The sequence below is a fragment of the Carya illinoinensis genome, chromosome 7 (assembly GCF_018687715.1).
Source record: "Carya illinoinensis cultivar Pawnee chromosome 7, C.illinoinensisPawnee_v1, whole genome shotgun sequence".
Lineage (NCBI taxonomy): Eukaryota > Viridiplantae > Streptophyta > Magnoliopsida > Fagales > Juglandaceae > Carya > Carya illinoinensis.
The window spans coordinates 24,496,590-24,518,094 of NC_056758.1; the positions used below are offsets into that span (position 1 = coordinate 24,496,590).

The 21,505-nt window shown below is 41.1% G+C and overlaps 1 protein-coding gene across 4 annotated transcripts; it reads right to left on the minus strand.

The window, feature by feature from the left end:
* Positions 1 to 5,769: 5,769 nt before the first annotated feature.
* LOC122315019 lies at positions 5,770 to 21,505 on the minus strand. 4 transcript variants are annotated; one of them, XM_043130701.1, is made up of 7 exons: positions 20,700 to 21,505; positions 10,365 to 10,520; positions 9,583 to 9,639; positions 8,585 to 8,659; positions 8,235 to 8,462; positions 7,540 to 8,093; positions 5,770 to 6,460 (listed from the first exon to the last, which is right to left on the minus strand). In XM_043130701.1, exons 1-7 carry the CDS (start codon positions 21,286 to 21,288, stop codon positions 5,852 to 5,854), a joined length of 2,268 nt encoding a protein of 755 aa, XP_042986635.1. In that variant the 5' UTR covers positions 21,289 to 21,505; the 3' UTR covers positions 5,770 to 5,851. The 4 variants fall into 4 exon arrangements, with proteins under 4 accessions (XP_042986635.1, XP_042986634.1, XP_042986632.1 ...); XM_043130700.1 differs by having other exon boundaries at positions 9,583 to 9,651; XM_043130698.1 differs by having other exon boundaries at positions 8,585 to 8,671; positions 9,583 to 9,651.

A 21,505-nucleotide genomic window follows, 5' to 3' on the forward strand; every position in this document is an offset into this window, starting at 1 on the left:
GTGCCACCACTAATGTACTACTAGTGGCATTTAATTAAATGCTGCTAATTTATATGAGAATTCGACAATGTAGTAGTAGTGGCGTTTATGGTAACACAGCTAGCTAGTATATGCTAGGGGATGACAACGATAAAGTGGCGGCGTTTCGAGAACCGTTGTTAATGTAGATGCTGTGGTGTTGTTTCACGAAATGCCACTAAATTGTATACAAACGTTGTGCAAACGCCGGAACATGGGAAATAGACCCTCCATTTACGGCGGATGGTTACTTTGGTTAAAAAACGCTGCAGAATAATTAGCGAAATTTTTTTGGATAGCTACCGGCGCATAGCCAACGCCACCAATTCTATCTTTTTTTGTAGTGATATAATTTAACCTTTTCAATTATGCATGCATTATTTAATCAAAAAAATATTGAAAAGACACAGTTAACTAAGAGCTGAAGACCTCCTCATCTCCTGGTGGCATCGATTGTGTGACAATGTTGTTTTGTGTTACAACACCAACCCCTGCATCAAATTGATCAAGTTCAGATCCCAGGATGTCACCTAATTGTGTTTCATGGAACTGATCTCGATCCTCAGATTTCTTTAAAAAAACTCATCTATGGCAGATGAATACAATCGTAACAACTTTCTAGGTTAACTCGCATGCATGACATAAAATTCATGGAACTCACACATGTCACTTAAGACATCTATCATTTAGTAAAATCTGGGGCAGTCAATTTGCAAGTTCATCAAAACTAAAGAAAACCCCTTTATAATTTGTCATAAAGATGCAACCATAATCCCCATATAACTATTAACCGATAATAAAATTTTTAAAAAGAAAAGAACAATCAACAACCAATAGTTCAAGCCCACAAGACAAAAAAAAAAAAAAAAAAAAAAAAGGGAGAGAGAAACAGGAAACAAGACAGAATTTTAGAGCATTAAAGAGAGTAATTCAAAAGAAGCAGAACTATTATAATTCAAAAATGAAAACGATTAATCCTCAAACTTTCTTGGATAGTTTGAAGCACTAAGACTCTCACCAAGTAGCAATATCAGTTTTCAAGTTTTTCTAGAACCATTGCAGGATAATTCCAACGAACGTGTTTTGTGCTCCAAAACTTGAAACACATTTTTTAAAACATTGCATGAAAATAATTTTTTCATGAATCCAAAGGCCAGGATGAAGAATTATCCTAGTGAAACTCCTCTGTCCACTCTAGAGTGAATAAGAATATTAGAGTAGTAACTCTTGAGTTGACAAAAAACCATCAAACAACCAATGGGTTTCGAATGGATTCTTTTTAAAAAATGTTAGAGCTCAACTCGGCTCATTTCAACTCACTATCCAAACCTCACCTTAGGCTACGTTTGAATACTGATGTGATTTCAGATAATATGAATTGATATGTGAACAATATTGTTTTGTAGGTGCTGTGATACCCTATATTTACGTGTATTTTAATTGAATGATTATTTAAATTATTATAATTACTAGTTCTCTTGTTTTAAATTTAACATGTTTTTCACGGTATTATTTTATGATTTTTTAAGTTGTAAAATTTATTTTAATGTGCTTTCTTGATATTAATTATTGTTTTGCATTTAAATTGCTCTTTGCTTTCATTTATTTTATTGTTGGGTTTTAATTATTTAAATTTACTAATGTTTAGTTGTAATGTTTTTACTTGACTTTTATTTATTTTTATTGTATCTTTTTATTTCTTAGACCATGATTTTCGGATTGGGCTTATTTTTAGTGGGTTGTTCTTTGTTTTTAGGCCAAGCCCCTTCCAATTTTGGGCCTAGCTTGTTGCAGTGAAGCCTAGCCCCTTTAATTTCCCTATACGGCGTCATTTTGGCCATCATGCCCTTAAGGCTTCATCTCTTTTATTTTCCCTTGCTGCTGCTCCATTTGCCTTCTCCCTCCAGCCGCATGACAGTTTCTCTTTCTTCTTCATTCCATTTCTTTTCTTCTTCTTCCTCTGTTTTTTCGATGGTTTTCTGCTGCTTCCTTTCTTCTTCTTTTATTTCAGTTTCTTCCCCTGTTCTTGGCGTGGTGCCACTACTCTTCTTCCCCTGCTTCTTCTTCATTTCTTCTTCTTCTTTCTGTCGTTTACTGCTCGGTGAGTCCTCCATTTTTGGTTGGTAGTCTTCCATTGTAAGCTCTTTAATTTTAGGGTTCCTCTTTTGCTGTAAATGTGTGTTTCTCTTCTCTTTAGCATTTATTTTTTCTTTGTTTTCTCCACTTTTGCAGGTCTGTCCGTGAGCCACCAATGTTGTTCTTTCTCTTATTTTTCCTTAGTAAATTTCGTGGCTCCTACTTCTGTTTTATTCCCATTTCATTTTCATTTGTTTGGTCCTTCCATTTCCCTATTTTTGGCCTTAACCCGTGGATTGCATTTTCGGTTTCTTGGTATTTTTTTTTTGGTGTTGCCATAAGCTTCATTTTCCAACCATCATCTCATAGATTTTATTTCAGTTAGTCAGCCCTTGTATTATGAATTTGTCCCCTCAAAATCCCCTTGTTTTCGAAACTCATTTTTAGTCCAAAAAATTGTTGTTTTTGGTGATTTATTTTCGAGCTAGTTTTTGGCATTAAATCGAGTGCTTGATCTTTCAGATATTGCTTTTAAGCGCTATAAAAATATTTTCCAAGGAACCTTTTCGAGATTTAAATATATTTTACACTAACAATCTTTTATGATCTTGTTGGTTGTGCTGGACGTTGACTCTGAAGAGTTTGGTGGTCGGTTGAATTGGAGGATGGAGTGTTTTGTGAAATTAGTTTTGGTGGGATATTTTATTTGTGGTGTTCGTTGTCTTAGCATTTATCATTGTGTTCATGCATGTTCATGCGTTGCAAATGAAAACTGGGTTTTCATGTTGAGAAAATATTTTTGGGTGCATGTGTGTCACAACTTTAAGCTGAAATGGGGCATTATCTCTGTGGAGCTCATCTGGTCACTGAAGGAGCGTAATATACTGAGTGACATCCCTTGAGTTGTCGCTGGGGCGACAACGGGATTGGACGAGATGGTAACGCTCTCGTGCCAACTCCGTGGCCCTTCTGCTGGGGGGCTAGAGGATACTTGGCCACGAACGTGCTGGGTGCGGAACTGGGCATCGCTCGTTATGAAATTACACGCACAGTCATTACCCGTGGTGTGATGAAGGGAGCCAAGTGTGTACGAATGATCTTTAGGGGAGATCATGGTGCATATGGTTTAAAATTGGATTTTATACTAGGTCATTTTCTAGGAAAATAGAGGAGGTTATTTTTAACGGACTTGATTTTTGGGCCAAATAATTGTTTTTGGGAAATGATGATTTTCAGGTTTCATGCATATTTTATCATATGCACACATATTTGTTTGGTTTATTACTTGCTGAGACTCGCAATCTCATGGTATTCAATACCTTGTGGTACCGTTTCATGGTACCATAAATTTTAATGTAGATAATGAAGTAGAGCCTGTGGATGCGGCTCTACTGGATGAGTGATTGGGGATTACTTTCTCGTGAGATGAGATTTGTTTTCAACTTTTAGATATTGTATTTTGGTTTATTTATGTTTTAATCAGATAACTATAGTATTTTTTTAACACGCTTGTATTTAAATGAATTTATATTTAACATTTATGGTAATTTGTTGATTGACTTTAATGAATCTGCTGCGTCTTTTGTCTTACACGTGTTGCATGCACACACTTAGCACTTGTCGTTGGGGTGCATGATTTGTGTTGTCATCATCCTGACGCCTCAATTCTTGTACTTCCGTATATGGGAGTTGAGAGCTTCACAAGTGCCATTGAGTTACGTTTGAATATATGAAATAAATTGAGATATATGTTTGAATGTATAAAATAAGATGATATGGGTATAATTTTTTTATAAAAAGTTAAAAAACCAGTGAATTCTATCAATAATTAATTTATTATAATAGTTATTCTTGACATCTAATCATAGCTAGTGAGTATAATTTAGAGTGATATTGGCATCCAATCATAACCTTAATTATCTTCGTACGACCATGGCTTATCATCTCAACTTTCACTCGGCGTACTCACCGAAACAACAATATCCTATGCATGTTTTAGCCTGGGTGGCACCCAGGGTCTCCACATGGTTGCACTAGCTCCTGTAGTCACCGAGCCATATTGTCGGCTTCCATTAGTCCCCCCCCCCCCCCCCCCCCCTTTTCTGAATTTTGTTACATATAGATAAAATCACGTATTAATCTTCATATCAATACTTACTTTTTTTTTTTATATTCAAAATTTCAATTAGTACTATTTTCAATAAAATTTATTTTTTGATCAATCACATTAAATCGGTATACATATTAATATGCTGTTGTGTTTACAACTAGATTTTTCTTAAATTTTTTCTTTATATTTTTAATTTTTACTTAAAAAATGTCTTATTAAAAAGTTTATTTTCTATTTCTTTTCAAGAATTTTTATTTTTAATTTTAAACAAATCTCGACTGACACATGACACCTTGTGATTGTGCTACGTGTTTTCTGTTAAGGCTGCAATGGACGGTAAAATAAATGGAGGGTTGGATTTCTAAATAAATCATACAATAAGATGTTATCCCTTGCAAAAATTGTATAAAAACCATATATAGCGCATAGGGTGCAGGCCTGATCATTGACCCGCCCAATCAGTATTTTGGCTCGACCCGACGTGGCCCGCAACCAAGAACCATCAGAAACAATCCGATCTTACACAAATGGTTCGGGTCGGGTAATTTATTTATTTATTTTTTCCCTGCTTCCTGCTCTATTTCTCCTCAACCCCGTAAAGCACCAAATCACCGCTTCCTTTGCCTCTCTTCTCCAAAAGAAAGTTTGTAATCACTCAAAACATTCTTAACAAAAAACCCAATTCAGTGCCTTTGAAATTTCTCTCGTCGCAAGCCACCTTAGCTGCCTTTATCTTCTCTACTATTTCCCCACAAGCTATCCTAGCCCTTGACAAGCTCGCACCCCTCAACCCCCACCAGTAATCGAGGTCGAACCCTCACCAAATCTAGCCCCTCAAATCCCTCACCTTTCTCAGAAAACCTCCTCCTCACAATCCCAAATCCCCAATCCCAGAACAACTTCGACCTCCCAGAATGTGGCCAATGGCGATACAACGAATTCTTGAACGCAGTGAAGATGGGCAAAGTAGAGAGAGTCAGATTCAGCAAAGACGACTCTGCTCTTCAGCTCATCGCCATCGATGGCCGCCACGCCACCGTAATTGTACCCAAACTTATTTTTTTCCGAGGAGTATTAACTATAAAGACCCATATTTTCATCGTTTCGTGAATCCCAATAGAACCATAGGGTTTCTTATAAAGAAGCGAGACCAAACAGAGACATGGTGACAAAGCCCTCATCTTCTTGTAAGAGAAAAGGAACATACCTCCGTTGGAAACCCATGCCAAAGCTATTCTTGGAGCTGCGGCCAAAGAGAGAGAGTGAGAGAGAGAGACCCACACCACCGTTTGAGAGAGAGAGAGAGAGACGCACGGCGGTGAGACAGAGATCGAGAGAGACACATGCTAGGGTTGAAGACGAACAGAGATACTCAGATATGGGACCTATGGGTTGGGTTTTTGCTACGGTTTATCTCGCAAATTTCTTTAGATGACCCGCTTATAATTTTAACCCGATAAAGTCCGTTTATATGTATTTTTGCACAGGCCTAGGGTGTACGACCAAATTTATCTATATATATATAGTTGTACACACACACATATATATATATATGTATATATGTATATAAAACTTGTTCTTCGTAGATAATAAAACCTGGCCAGCAATACTTGAATACAGAAGAAAAAACAGGAATTAACCAAAAAGTCAGTGAACGATCTTGTAGCTTCGTTGTGGCACCTTCGAGAAGGTAGCACGCAAAAGATCAAAATATAGCGGAAATTGTGCCGCAGCTAAAAAAGTTACCGGCAAGCATGTCACTGCATAAACTGGAAATGCTGCAAATTTCAGCTCCTCCTTTAGCACAAAGAAGTGGCCCCCACAGAATGAAAGAAGCATTGCTGCTATGGAAACGAACAAAGATGTTAACCCTACCAAGAGTTTCCTCGGCAAGCCCTTGCCAAAATCTGTTTCTTCGTATCGTGATGTTAAGATGGCGAGGAACAGGACCAAGGCTGTGAGCGAGAAACAGAGCGCAACAAGTGATGAGATGGCGAATAGGTCAAATCCAGGCTTGTTTTGGAGCACTGGTATGTCAGTATCCTCCTTGAAACCTCCAGGTACAGTGGTGGAGCTGGCGAAGGCCACGGTGGCAATAAGCGCGGCGACGACAGAGCAGGATTGAGATGTGTTGGTTAGCCACTCACTTCCATTTTTGACAAGGCCCTTGTGGGTTTCTGTGAACAAATCACTTGGAGTCTTGCCCTGATTGTTATGGCGAGGGAAGAAGTTGAGGGGCTTAGAATTCTTGACATACTGCGTGAGGCAATCCAGATGAAATATTAGGTATCTTATATTCTATTTTCTCTTTCTTTAAAGTAGAGAGCAAGAGATTCGGATCCAGTACTTAATCTATTTAATCGCAAATCTAAGCCATTGGAAGATTAAGGTCTGGCTAGGATAATATTCAAATATCATAAATATAAATATTTTTTAATTTCAAATTTTTAATTTTTTTACATAATTATTACTTAATTATTACAATTTTTCTAAATTTTCAAACAAAACATAAAAAACAACTCAACTTTTTAAAATCTCAAAATAAAAATCATATTAAAAGATTTATATTCTAATAAATTTTTAATTTTATAATATTTTTATTTAATTTTTTCTCTCTAATTTTCTTAAAACCTTATAAAATATTTTAACTCATCTCATCTAAATTCACATATCTTAATACTATTTACTTCTTATTTCAATTCATTATCCAAATCCGGCGAGCTTATGGCCTATGGGTCAAAAAGAAAATGTAGGTCAAACATTTGATGAAGAACAGAATAGTAAAAGCAAATTAAAATAAACAAGACAATAATATTTATATACAATCTCACCCCTCTAAAATATCAATTTTGAAAATCATCTTTCCAAAGAACTAAAAATTTGCAATCTGTCCCGGCCCCTAGTTTTAGCCTTAAAAGAAAAAGTTACCAGTAATAAATAAAATATATTTTTTAAATAAAATAATTTGTATTTTTCGCAGATAGTAAATTAAACCATCAGTTTACAAAATTCCTTTTTTCAGTGAATTACAAACTGGGATATGCATGGCTAGCTGGTAATAATTATATTTGAGTAATTTTTATCCACCCAGATCCAAATTAATGAGTATTTTGTATCGTTCCCTTGGGATTGATCTCCAATACATTATTAAAAAAAATTTATTTATTAAAAAAATTATAAAAATAAATTCATAAATTAAAATATGAACCGTATAAAAATGTGTTACCACATATATAACGTATCAAGGAATATCAAGCAGCAGTCCTAGTTGTAGTACTTATGATAGGATCAATAGAATAAATAGAAATATATTAACTAGGGTTAATCATTCGTACCTCATGCCACTTGTTTTCCCATTGCATTTGCAACGCTGCTCCAGGAATTAGCCAAGGCTTGTAGTCTCCAAGCCTCGCCGCAAGATGCTGGGCACTATTCCCGTCGTTATCCACGTGCCGAAACACGCTCTCTTTCTGAGGATCTTTAATTTCTAGCAAGAGTTGATATACATTTGGTTGCCGGTTTTCCACCGCCAACAGCACTATGTTCTTCTTGTCTACATTCAAGTCGTCGATGGCGACCGGAAAATACTTGAGGATTTCATCAACAATTTCAGTGATGCCATTTTTAGCTGCAATCAATATGGGAGTATCCAGCTTCTTTGCTATTTCCGTGATTGGTTTGTCCTTCGTAGTTTGATCTGGTGTTTTTTCCTTCCCATCTGAGGAGTGCGTCGTATTCTTCTTCTGATGATCTAGGTAATGCGTGGCGCCATCCCGAAGGAGTGCAAGAATTTTCTCCGCAATAGCATTTACATAATTATCTGTAGAATCATTGGATGAGGCCAGGGTAGTCCGTTCCACTTCCATTCCAGGAGCCCTTTTTTCCTTCTCTGACAATTAACAAATGCAACGTTTTGGGATTTGATTAAACTGCTTGCGGCATTCATTGCTAAAGTAGATGGCAATGTTATGTGCAGTATGTAGTACCGACTGATAATCGGATCAAATTGTGAAATTTTCTAATTTCTTACCGTCACTTGTCGTAGGTAAGATTTCTGTGACGTTGCCAAGGGTAACGCTGCCCGACGTAACTGCATAAGGTAATGTGTCTCCGGGCTCTAGTTTGAATGTTTCTTGCATGGGTTCCGCCCCAGCATGATATTCATATGTTGAAGTACGAGTTAGAAGAGCTTTCAAGACTTGAAAGGCCCATTTGTGCTTCTGTTTCTTTTGCTCTATCTTTCTTATTGTGGTGAATCCTTATTAACATAATACACAACAACGATTATAAATAAGAAACCAATGAAAGTAGATCTTAATTTTGTGCTCTTTTATTCTGTAAATTAAGTGGTTGGGTTAATGGTATCATATACTGACATACCAAATCCAAGAACGATCAGCATTGCCATGGATCCAAGCTTGGCAAAATCAAAGCAGGTTCTATAATTAGCTGGAACTAATTGGTGCCCTGCGCGCACGAAATACAAGTAATAATAATTCATTGGACTGGACAAATACAATAAGTTCAATCATTGATCTATTATTTTAAAAAAGGCTTGGACCTTATCATTTGTTCAACAATGTGATCCGAACAAAAAGTAGAAGTGGAAAATCGTGTTTTCAGATCACATTCATGTCATGTCAAACTATGCATATTAGATTATATAAATTAATCCAAACCTAACCCGTTAAGCTAAACTTGTCAAACTTCTAAATCCTAAACCAACCTATTTAAATATTTAATGGATCGTATTGTGTTACCCGTTTTGCCCCGTTTAATAATTAATTAGAATTATGTTAACACAATACAACTCATTTAAATTCCCGTTTGTTTCATATAAATAGGTTTAACTAAAACCCATAACTCATTTGACCTGATTAACATAATTTCACATAAAAGTTAAAATCTATATTTATTAATAACCACAATATATATCTTAAAAAATATATATCAATATTTTTCAAATTATAACATATAATAAAACCAATATTACAAACTATACAATAACAAATATGAGCATAGGTTTAAAATTATAATGTCAACAATAAAAATAATAAAAACATAAGCATACTAATAAATACCAATATTACAACTTAACCATAATAAAATTTTAATTTTGAAATAAATTTTAAATGGATCAAAACAGGTTGACCCATTTATATATTGTGTATTAACAAGTTAGCATGTTTTGACTCGATCCCGTTAACATCAAATTCTAACCAACGAATTTTGTGTCGTATTCGTATTGGGTTCAAGAGGCATTTCACGTATTATCATCCCTAACAAAAACTGACTACTAAAATCTTATATGTCGTAATTTAAAATTCCCTCCTTGACCTTGCTTTCAAACACTTATTAACAGAGCATGTATTGCTCACCTGGATATCCTTTAGGGTTCTCTGCATCTGTTCGGCGTGTTCGCTCCCCATTCCATCCTCCGCAAGTGACTGGTAATTTAATAAGAAATAGTTCGGTCATAATTAGTACATGATGGCATGGTAAATTAATCAGAACAAGAAAAGAGTACTCTGGACGTGTGGTACTTGTTTGTGCCAATATTTTGAGCATTTAGCTCTAGAATATATCTCCAATGTAGCTTTAAAAATCAGGCATGCATTACATTTGAACGTGTAAGTATCAATATTTAAGGTATTTTCTACACCCACTAAATTAGTACTACAAAAAGATATAAAACTAGGGTGACAATGTCACAAGAACACATGTCAATCTGCATCAAACGATGAACTCTCTTTTTTTTTTTTTTTGTTAATTTTAAAAATTAACTTAGGTGACAGTACTAGTATCCTATTATCATGTCATGTCTATTTGTAGGTCCACCTAATATTGAATGTTGTAGCCCAAACATTTTCTATCAATTAAACTAATTGCAGTTAATTTGCATATATCAAATAAGATCATATTCAGTTGCTCGTTGATTTCTAAAGTACCATTTAGTCGCTAGAAGATGTACTGTCTCGAAATGGCATTTCAATAGCAAAGATATGGCTAGTTGTCTAGCCCATGCATACAGAATATATTCATTCTAATTAATTACCTCATGGAATAACATAGTTTGCCTTGACGTTATGTTATTGTTAGCGTGGTGATGACAACAATATAGGTTACTAATAATTATAAGAAGTACTGTTCATTCGCATACCAACTTTAGTAATATCCCAAAGCAATTTGAAGAATCTTGTGCACGTTTTGTAGTTCTCTGGAACATCCAGATCCTTGTTGTCAACGGGTCCTTTTGTTCCCTTTGTTTGGTGATGTGATGAAGTTTCCACTGCCTGGAGATTATCCACAAATATGCCTTCCAAAATACCAAAAGTATAACAAATGGTAAGTACTTTTCGAAACAACAAAGTGTATATATTTCTCCTCAGATAATGAAAAATTATAATATTCTGAGATATGACTATTGGGAAGAACATAAAAGCATACAACAGCAATGGAAAGAAAGTGTGGAGAACTGCATGTTCTTATAATGCTGAGGATTTAGTGATATTTACAGTGATAAATTATTTTGTTGTATCCTCGAAGTAGGCTGCCGCTTCTGAAAGCCGAAGGCTTGCTGGCTAGTACATGGAGAGGAGTGAGTCCTTGCTCATTCTTATAGTCTACCAGATTCTCATACTGTGGCGCCCCCAAATCCCCACGCCCGAACACGGGGAAATTGAGACGTCCGGATGGTGACAACCCGGGTCACCATCCCATCGACGGGTGCCGAGTGTGTGCAAGGCAACAGATGTGTACAGAGAAACACGCAGCGGATAACGAAAGTCATAACTAAGTACCAGAATTTTTCTTAACTTAATACAAGCTGTTTAAAACATACATAGGTAAAATATTACAAAACACAAATACAGTTTTAACAAATAAAAAGATAGCATCAGCAACCCGGCGGAGCCGCATCCTCGGGCTCAGCCTCCTCCTCTTCGTCCTCTAACTCTGCACCAAAAGCTACGGAACCACGAATGGTACCGCAGGTAAGTAAAACCCAAATACTACCAGATAAAAACACATAAAACTCAAACAAGATGCATGAACCATGCCCAATGCACAAAGCCCATAAAACCCAAGTTTTCCACACACGCCAAAAACCCATTTGGCCCAAAAGCATATCCTTTCTGAAAAACACGCCAAAAGTCACATTTGGCCGCCAAAAGTCCATTTGGCCCAATATCTCGCCAGAAGTCCATCTGGCCCAATATCTCGCCAGAAGTCCATCTGGCCCACGCCAAAAGTCCCATTTGGCCTCATAAACCATTATCCAATTTTAACCGTATGCACCATGACCTCCCCTAGGGGTCATCCGCACACCCTGGCTCCAGTGTCACACCGTAGAGTACCACCACGCATGTGACACCTAAGGAGCGATGCCCAGTTCCACGCCCCGCGCGTGCGTAGCCAAGCATCCTCTAGCCCTCGCCAGCGAAGAACCACGGAGTCGGTGAGTAGGGCGATGCCCGGTTCCGCGCCCGGCGCGTTCGTAGCCAAGCATCCCCTAGCCCCGCTCCCGTCATCTCTCTCGACAACTCAGGAGACATCACTCAGTTTATTCCGCTCCCGAGTGACCAGAGGAGCTCCACCGAGATAATAACCCATCCCGGCTTGGGCTCGTGATACACACGCACCCGTAAAACCACTCACGCCAATACACAGGCTTTTCACACATGAACAAAAACACACGTGCATGCACCATGAAATGCCATATCAATGCATAATAAAATAACCAACCAACATAAATCAACTAAACAGACAACTCCGTCCTCCATCCATCCGACCCCCGAAACTCCTCGGACTCAGTCCGGAATCAACAACCAACAACAGTAAATAAATTGAATGAGCGATATATATTTAAATCTGAAAATAGGGTTTGGAAAATACTTACAGCGCTATACGGCAATTTTAGAAAACAAGCGGCGTTGCAAACGGCGGAAAAACAGCAACGTCACAGTGAAAATTCACTGTGGCCGTGGGTCTGAAAAACCCACTTTTGAACGGGGACAAACTAGGACACGTAATTGATAGAGAATGGTCTAGGGATGGTTGTGAAGCTATTGGAAGTGATGAACGGCCGTGGGTGGCGGCGGAATGGCCGGAAATGGCCGGATTACCCAAAACGGAAACTAAGCTCGTAGGAGCTGTTCCGGTGGTCGTTGGAGGCCGGAAATGGGTGGGTTAGGACGGCAAGGAGTCGGTGATGAAGTGGTGAAGAAATGGTGGCCGGAGGTGGAGCGACGGCGGCGGATCGGAGTAAAATCCGTGCGCACTTCTTGGTGCTTTTCCGGCCAAACGGCCGACCGGTTGGGGGTGGGTTTTGGAGGGGTGGTGCACCGGAGGGAGAGGAAGAGAATGAGACCGGTGGGAGGCCGAACGGTGGCCGGACGGCGGCGTTAGGGTAGAGAGAAGGTGACGCCGGCGTGAGGGAGAGGGAGGAGAGAGAGAGAGCACGGGGGGGGTCCGAACGTGGGAGAAGAAGAGAGAAAGGAAAAAAAGAAAAAAAAAAAAGAAAAAAAAAAGAAAAAGAAGGAAAAAAGGAAAAGAAGGGAAAAAGAAAAAGGAAAAAGAGAAAAAAAAGGAAAAAGATGTGAAAAGAGACGAGGTCCAATCCTCACTCCGGGAAAACGAAACAAACCGCCGAAAAGATTAAAACCACAAAACAACTTAAAGAAATAAAACACAACCTCAAATAAATTAAATTAAATTAAAACCCAATTTTTAAAACGCAATTAAATTTAAATAAAATAACTGATATATTAATTAAAATAAAAACAATTATTTCCGCGAAAATGCACTCAAAAGCGGGTCATCACATCCTCCCCTCCTTAAAAACAATTTCGTCCTCGAAATTGCAAATCAACCACCAACTTAAAGCAAGCCACATAAACGCTCATAAATCAACTGCGATCAAGATTAAAATACATACCTTCATCATTCGAACAGATACGGATACTGCTCCCTCATGTCCGCTGCTCGCTCCCAAGAGAAGTCTTGAGCTAACGGATCTCCCCAAGCCACTTTAACTAAAGGTATCGTCTTGGACCTCAACTGTTGCTCCTTCCAATCCAAAATCTGCGACGGAACAACTTTGTAAGTGAGATCCGGTTGCAACTGAATACCTGTTGGGTCGACGAAACATGGCTCTTGCTGCCCAAAGCTCTTCTTCAGGGATGATACGTGGAAGACATCATGAACATCCCCGAAATAATCTGGCAAAGCAACTCTGTAGGCGACGGACCCTACTCTCTCCAGAATCTGAAAAGGGCCGACGTACCTCGGATCTAGTTTCCTTTTCTTACCAAAACGCTTAACACCTCTCATGGGAGAGACTTTAAGATAAACCCAATCACCAACTTCAAATGACAATTCTCTCCTCCTGGTATCAGCGTAGCTTTTCTGGCGACTCTGAGCTGCCGCCATTTTATCTCTAATGATCCGGACTTGGCTTTGCATTTCCTGAATTATTTCGGGTCCAATTACCCTACTCTCCCCAACTTCATCCCAACACAAGGGCGACCTACACTTTCTCCCATAAAGAGCTTCATAGGGAGCCATCTGAATGGTCGCATGGTAGCTGTTATTGTAGGCAAACTAAATGAGCGGCAAGTGATTTTCCCAACTTCCTTGGAATTCTAGGGCACATGCTCGCAGCATGTCTTCCAGGGTCTGTATGGTGCGCTCTGACTGGCCGTCTGTCTGCGGGTGATAAGCAGTGCTGAACTTCAACTTAGTACCCAAAGCTGCCTGCAAACTCTTCCAGAATTGCGATGTGAATCTCGGGTCTCGATCCGACACTATACTCTTTGGTATGCCATGTAGCCGCACTATCTCCTTGACATACAAACGGGTCAACTTACCCAAAGAGTCGGTGTTGTTAACAGGCAGAAAATGAGCACTCTTCGTTAACCGGTCCACGATCACCCAAACAGAGTTCTTCCCACTAGGCGTTCTCGGCAAACCCACTACGAAGTCCATCGTGATGTCATCCCACTTCCACTCAGGAATAGGGAGGGGTTGGAGCATGCCTGCAGGTCTCTGATGCTCGGCCTTTACCTGACGACACGTGTGGCATTTCTCCACATATAAGGCAACGTCCTTCTTCATTCCATCCCACCAGTAATTTTTCTTCAAGTCTCGGTACATCTTTGTACTGCCGGGATGAACTGAATACGGGGCCGCATGAGCTTCCGCCAAGATCTGTTCTTTGAAATCTGAGTCCTTCGGGACCACTCTGCGATCTCGAAACCGAAGTATCCCATCACTATCCATGCTATAGTGCAACGGCCCTCGAGATTTTCGGACTCTTTTCCTGATGTTCAGCAGCTTCGGATCCTTTCTTTGGAGAGCTTTCAATTCTTCAAAATCTATTACCCGAATGTCAAGAACTGAAGACAAAATCTCTACTTGCTGCGAACTCTCTATAAGGAGCCTTCTCATCCCATAAAGTAACGAATCCATTTTTGACGGTTCGGCTTCATCCTCCAAATGAGACTTCCGGCACAAAGCATCAGCAACTATATTAGCCTTCCCCGGGTGGTACTTGATCTCACACTGATAGTCACTGATTAGCTCCAGCCAACGCCTCTGCCTCATATTCAGATTTTTCTGGGAAAACAAATGCTTCAAGCTCTTATGATCAGTAAATACCTCACAAGCTTCCCCATACAAGAAATGCCGCCAGATCTTGAGTGCAAAAACAATCGCAGCCAATTCTAGATCATGCGTCGGATAATTCTTCTCATGGTCCTTAAGCTGACAAGATGCATAGGCTACAACCCGTCCTTCCTGCATAAGGACACAACCCAAACCGAACTTAGACGTATCACTGAAGACTACGAATGGCTTATGCGGTTATGGGAGTGCTAACACTGGTGCCGTTGTCAACCTGTTCTTCAATTCCTGGAAGCTTCTCTCACATTTCTCTGACCACACAAATTCTGTATTCTTCCGAGTCAAAGCTGTGAGAGGTCCGGATAGGCGAGCAAAACCCTCTACAAACCTTCGGTAGTAACCGGCGAGTCCCAAGAAACTCCTGATCTCGTGTACTGTAGTTGGGCGTGGCCATGACAAAATGGCTTCTACCTTACTAGGATCAACTGCCACTCCACCCCGGGAAATTACATGCCCAAGAAATTTAACTTCCTCCAACCAGAACTCACACTTGCTGAGCTTGGCGTATAGCTGGTGTTCTCTCAATCTCTCTAGTACCAGGCTAAGATGATACACATGTTCTTCAACATCTCTGGAATAAATCAGTATATCATCGATAAATACTACCACAAAGGAATCCAGGTAAGGTTGAAACACCCTATTCATCAAATCCATGAACGCTGCAGGGGCATTAGCTAACCCAAACAGCATCACCTTAAATTCATAATGCCCATACCTCGACCTGAAAGCAGTTTTAGGCACATCTTGGTCTCTGATTCTCAGCTGGTAGTATCCCGACCTCAAATCAATCTTAGAGAACACGACTGCTCCTTGAAGTTGGTCGAACAAATCATCAATCCGCGGGAGAGGGTATTTATTTTTGATGGTCACCTTGTTCAATTCCCGATAGTCAATGCACATACGGAGGGTTCCATCTTTCTTCTTAACAAATAAAACTGGTGCACCCCACGGCGACGTACTAGGCTGAATAAATCCCTTCTCTACCAGTTCTTGCAACTGAGTCTTCAACTCTTTCAATTCAGCCGGTGCCATGCGATAAGGAGCTTTATGCACAGGAGCCGCTCCAGGTTCCAAATCTATGACAAACTCCATCTCCCGAACAGGGGGTAGTCCGGGCAAGTCATCCACAAATACATCGGGGAACTCTTCCACAACTGGAATGTCTGCCAAAGACTTCTTCTCAGACGGCGTGGACACCATCTGCACCAAGAATGCATCCGCTCCCCATGCAATCTCTCGTCTTGCCTGAATCGCCGATATAATTATCGGTTTCTCTTTTAACCTACTCCCCACAAATTCCAGACAATCACCATCTGGAAGCTGAAAGCTAATTATCCGACTTTTGCAATTAATACTCGCAGAATATCGGTATAGCCAATCCATTCCGAGGATAATATCAAAACCCAATAGCTTGAACACCACCAAATCCGCATCCAAGAATCTTCTCTCAAAATTTAACGGGCATCCCAAAGCAACCTTGGAACACCACACCATCTCGCCATCGGGTAGCGCCACTACCATAGCCTTCGGCAACGGTTCCGTGACCAAGTTACACACCTGAGCAAACGTGGAAGACACAAACGATCGTGAAGCACCGGAATCAAACAAAGTACAAGCATAAAACTCATACAAACGGACTCTTCCTGAACCAAACACACAACCCATGAAATCCAAAAAAAACAACGAAGAAACCAAATGCACCAAAAATTAAATCCAACTTAAAATTAAATTTATCCATACCTGTGATTACTCCAGCATCATGGGTCGCTGGTGCCTCATCATCCACCTCTCCAGGTGTGACGGCATAAACCCGGGCTTGCACTGCTTGTCTCGGGTTGGTTCTTCCCCCGTGTCTACCTCCACGGCTTCCTTGAGCTCTAACGGGGCAATCCCGAGCAATATGTCCCACTTGGCCGCACCGATAACACTGGGGTCCGCTACTCGTCCGACACTCGCCCTCATGAGCTCTATTACAAACTCCACAAACAGGCATACGTCCTCCCATGCGAACACTGGAGGATGCTTGAGATCGGGTTCCAGTCCGCTGAACAAACTTCTGAGGCGAACCCGAGCTGCTTCCTTCACCAGAAAAACTCCGCCTCTTTTGCCCTGAAGGGGAGCCCAAACTCAGATTATTTTCCCTCTCTATAAGGGTGGCCACATCCACTAACTCCTGAAAAGTGGTTATCCGATGGCTGACCACCATGCGGCGTATATCATGACGCAGCCCCTCCTGAAAACGATCTGCTCGCATCTCCTCAGTGGCGACAAGGTGAGGAGCAAACCGCTCAAGTTCTATGAATCTCCGGGCGTACAGCTCCACTGTCGCGCCCCGTTGGACCAGATTGGAGAACTCTCTTGCCTTTTGCTTCCTTACCAATGCGGGAAAGAAGCGGTCATTGAACTCTTTCTTGAAACGCTGCCAGGTCACCGCAGCGAAAGATCCCAATTCAGATTCCAACAGCACCCTCTTGGTATCCCACCAATCAGAAGCAGTGCCCTGCAAGAAGTAGCTGGCGTAAAGTACTTGTTGTGCCTCAGTGCACCCACACACCTCAAAAGTCTTCTCCAGATCCTTGATCCATTTTCCAGCCTGAATTGGATCCTCATTTCCCGTGAAGTGTGGAGTCCGATGTGCTAGGAAGCGCTCATAGGTGTATCCGGCTTGCACCATGCTGCTGGACCCTCCTGGATACATCCAAGGCCCTCCCTGATATGGCCAAGGACCTCCTGGTTGTGGCCCATACCCTCCTTGTTGCGGACAAGATTCTCCTGACGGTGGATAAGGTCCTCCTGATGGTGGCCAAGGACCCCCTTGTGGTGGCCAAGGTCCTTGTGATGGCCAAGGCCCTGCCTGTTGGGACCTCGCACTCTGTTGCATAAACTCCGTCATCTGCCGAATTGCTTCGGCTATGGAGTCATCTCTGGAGGTATTTTCTTGTGGTTCCTGAGTATTTTTCCTTGGTCTCCCTGGTCTCCCCATATTCCCGTCACAACACTACTCTTGACCCTCCTTTAAGAAAACAAATAAAACCATCATAAAACCAACAAAAACAAAAACAGCACTACACAGCAAGAAACAAAAGAAACCAGCATGCCAAAACATAACTAAATAAATAAAAACAAACAAACAAGCTCACACAAATAAAACAAATAAAACAACTATACTTAACATAATTTTCAAAACGCAACTTTAAAAACATTCTGGTATTACCTACGGGACATGTGGTTTTACCCAGAGCCAAACCGCTCTGATACCACCTGTGGCGCCCCCAAATCCCCACGCCCGAACACGGGGAAATTGAGACGTCCGGATGGTGACAACCCGGGTCACCATCCCATTGACGGGTGCCGAGTGTGTGCAAGGCAACAGATGTGTACAGAGAAACACGCAGCGGATAACGAAAGTCATAACTAAGTACCAGAATTTTTCTTAACTTAATACAAGCTGTTTAAAACATACATAGGTAAAATATTACAAAACACAAATACAGTTTTAACAAATAAAAAGATAGCATCAGCAACCCGGCGGAGCCGCATCCTCGGGCTCAGCCTCCTCCTCTTCGTCCTCTAACTCTGCACCAAAAGCTACGGAACCACGAATGGTACCGCAGGTAAGTAAAACCCAAACACTACCAGATAAAAACACATAAAACTCAAACAAGATGCATGAACCATGCCCAATGCACAAAGCCCATAAAACCCAAGTTTTCCACACACGCCAAAAACCCATTTGGCCCAAAAGCATATCCTTTCTGAAAAACACGCCAAAAGTCACATTTGGCCGCCAAAAGTCCATTTGGCCCAATATCTCGCCAGAAGTCCATCTGGCCCAATATCTCGCCAGAAGTCCATCTGGCCCACGCCAAAAGTCCCATTTGGCCTCATAAACCATTATCCAATTTTAACCGTATGCACCATGACCTCCCCTAGGGGTCATCCGCACACCCTGGCTCCAGTGTCACACCGTAGAGTACCACCACGCATGTGACACCTAAGGAGCGATGCCCAGTTCCGCGCCCCGCGCGTGCGTAGCCAAGCATCCTCTAGCCCTCGCCAGCGAAGAACCACGGAGTCGGTGAGTAGGGCGATGCCCGGTTCCGCGCCCGGCGCGTTCGTAGCCAAGCATCCCCTAGCCCCGCTCCCGTCATCTCTCTCGACAACTCAGGAGACATCACTCAGTTTATTCCGCTCCCGAGTGACCAGAGGAGCTCCACCGAGATAATAACCCATCCCGGCTTGGGCTCGTGATACACACGCACCCGTAAAACCACTCACGCCAATACACAGGCTTTTCACACATGAACAAAAACACACGTGCATGCACCATGAAATGCCATATCAATGCATAATAAAATAACCAACCAACATAAATCAACTAAACAGACAACTCCGTCCTCCATCCATCCGACCCCCGAAACTCCTCGGACTCAGTCCGGAATCAACAACCAACAACAGTAAATAAATTGAATGAGCGATATATATTTAAATCTGAAAATAGGGTTTGGAAAATACTTACAGCGCTATACGGCAATTTTAGAAAACAAGCGGCGTTGCAAACGGCGGAAAAACAGCAACGTCACAGTGAAAATTCACTGTGGCCGTGGGTCTGAAAAACCCACTTTTGAACGGGGACAAACTAGGACACGTAATTGATAGAGAATGGTCTAGGGATGGTTGTGAAGCTATTGGAAGTGATGAACGGCCGTGGGTGGCGGCGGAATGGCCGGAAATGGCCGGATTACCCAAAACGGAAACTAAGCTCGTAGGAGCTGTTCCGGTGGTCGTTGGAGGCCAGAAATGGGTGGGTTAGGACGGCAAGGAGTCGGTGATGAAGTGGTGAAGAAATGGTGGCCGGAGGTGGAGCGACGGCGGCGGATCGGAGCAAAATCCGTGCGCCCTTCTTGGTGCTTTTCCGGCCAAACGGCCGGCCGGTTGGGGGTGGGTTTTGGAGGGGTGGTGCACCGGAGGGAGAGGAAGAGAATGGGACTGGTGGGAGGCCGAACGGTGGCCGGACGGCGGCGTTAGGGTAGAGAGAAGGTGACGCCGGCGTGAGGGAGAGGGAGGAGAGAGAGAGAGCACGGGGGGGTCCGAACGCGGGAGAAGAAGAGAGAAAGGAAAAAAAGAAAAAAAAAAGAAAAAAAAAAGAAAAAGAAGGAAAAAAGGAAAAGAAGGGAAAAAGAAAAAGGAAAAAGAGAAAAAAAAGGAAAAAGATGTGAAAAGAGAAGAGGTCCAATCCTCACTCCGGGAAAACGAAACAAACCGCCAAAAAGATTAAAACCACAAAACAACTTAAAGAAATAAAACACAACCTCAAATAAATTAAATTAAATTAAAACCCAATTTTTAAAACGCAATTAAATTAAAATAAAATAACTGATATATTAATTAAAATAAAAACAATTATTTCTGCGAAAATGCACTCAAAAGCGGGTCATCACACATACCAGTGAGTTATTTGAAATGCGAAATCTGTGAAGAGTGCAAAGTCCGAACATGTTTTAACTCATATAAAAAGCAACTCAGAGAGCCATATAGACATCTGTCTACACTAAATATTTTGCTGCTGCTTTCAACCTCTTTTATCATAATTCATTGTATGTATACAATTAAGGAAGTCCTATTTGTAAGCACTCCGCACCATTTATATGGAATTATTTGATTTGCAAGATTCAAGATTTTAAAAAAAGTTTGCAAATCAAATCCTGCCATACTAACGGTGTGGAGATTCCGTCATTCACGCTAGCTCGTAAATAGAATTTTTACTTAAAAATGAAAAAATGAAAAAAAAAAGAAAAAGGAAGAGACTTCTCACCAAAGTAGTCTCTAGCGAAGGCACAGTGAAGAATGGTGTCACCGTCTTTCCTTCTGGAATATTGATAGCCGTTCTCTGCGCCACAGATGTCATGTAGACAGAAGAAGGCTTCTTTTTTACCATGGAGCACTGATAAGAAAAAAGGGGTCTCCCCGTCCCCATTAGGAACACCCACGAGCCGTTGATCAACGTTTGCAATGGATTGACACATGGTCACATTCCCCTTTGATGCAGCAATATGGAGTGGGGTATTCCCTGTACTGTTTGTAATTTTAAAAGCCCCTTCGCTTCGTGGTTGACGTATAATTTGTTGTACGAGGTCCTTCACTTTCTGCTCATTCCCCTGAGAGATAGCTATGTGTAACGCTGTGTCCCCTGCCTTGGTGATCCTCATCTTGTGAGCACATGGTTCATGCTTATATACCTCCACAATTTGATCCCATTGGCCATTCATGGCCATTGTAAACAAATTTCTCTTGATCAAGCCCTCCTTTTCCTTGGTCATTAGCTCTGTGGTACCGGTTGAAATTGTCTGCCCTTCTTCTTTAATTTGACCCCCTTCTCCTGCCATTGCTTTGGCAAGGAACATGGACGAAATGGATAAAAAGATAGAGAGCTGGTGAACACGGTATAATTGGTACCTTTATTTATAGAAAAAATAAATATATGGGCGGTATTGATCTTGGAGAAGAACAGTACGACGTACCTAGTCTTCAAGCTCAAGCCAGTATACAAAAAAAACACAGCCCGAGAGAGAGAGAGGGAGACAGAGAGAACCAATGATAGGGAGCTTAGTTGTCTAAAGG

Bases quoted from the DNA above. Each gene is read 5' to 3' on its own strand.
- LOC122315019 (XM_043130698.1), bottom strand. From the start codon at position 21,288: ATGTTCCTTGCCAAAGCAATGGCAGGAGAAGGGGGTCAAATTAAAGAA. The intron at 8,463-8,584 runs GTATGTCAGTAT...TATGTTAATAAG, and splicing joins GCTGATCGTTCTTGGATTTG to GATTCACCACAATAAGAAAG. The intron at 6,461-7,539 runs GTACGAATGATT...TGCCTCACGCAG, and splicing joins GGGAAAACAAGTGGCATGAG to TATGTCAAGAATTCTAAGCC.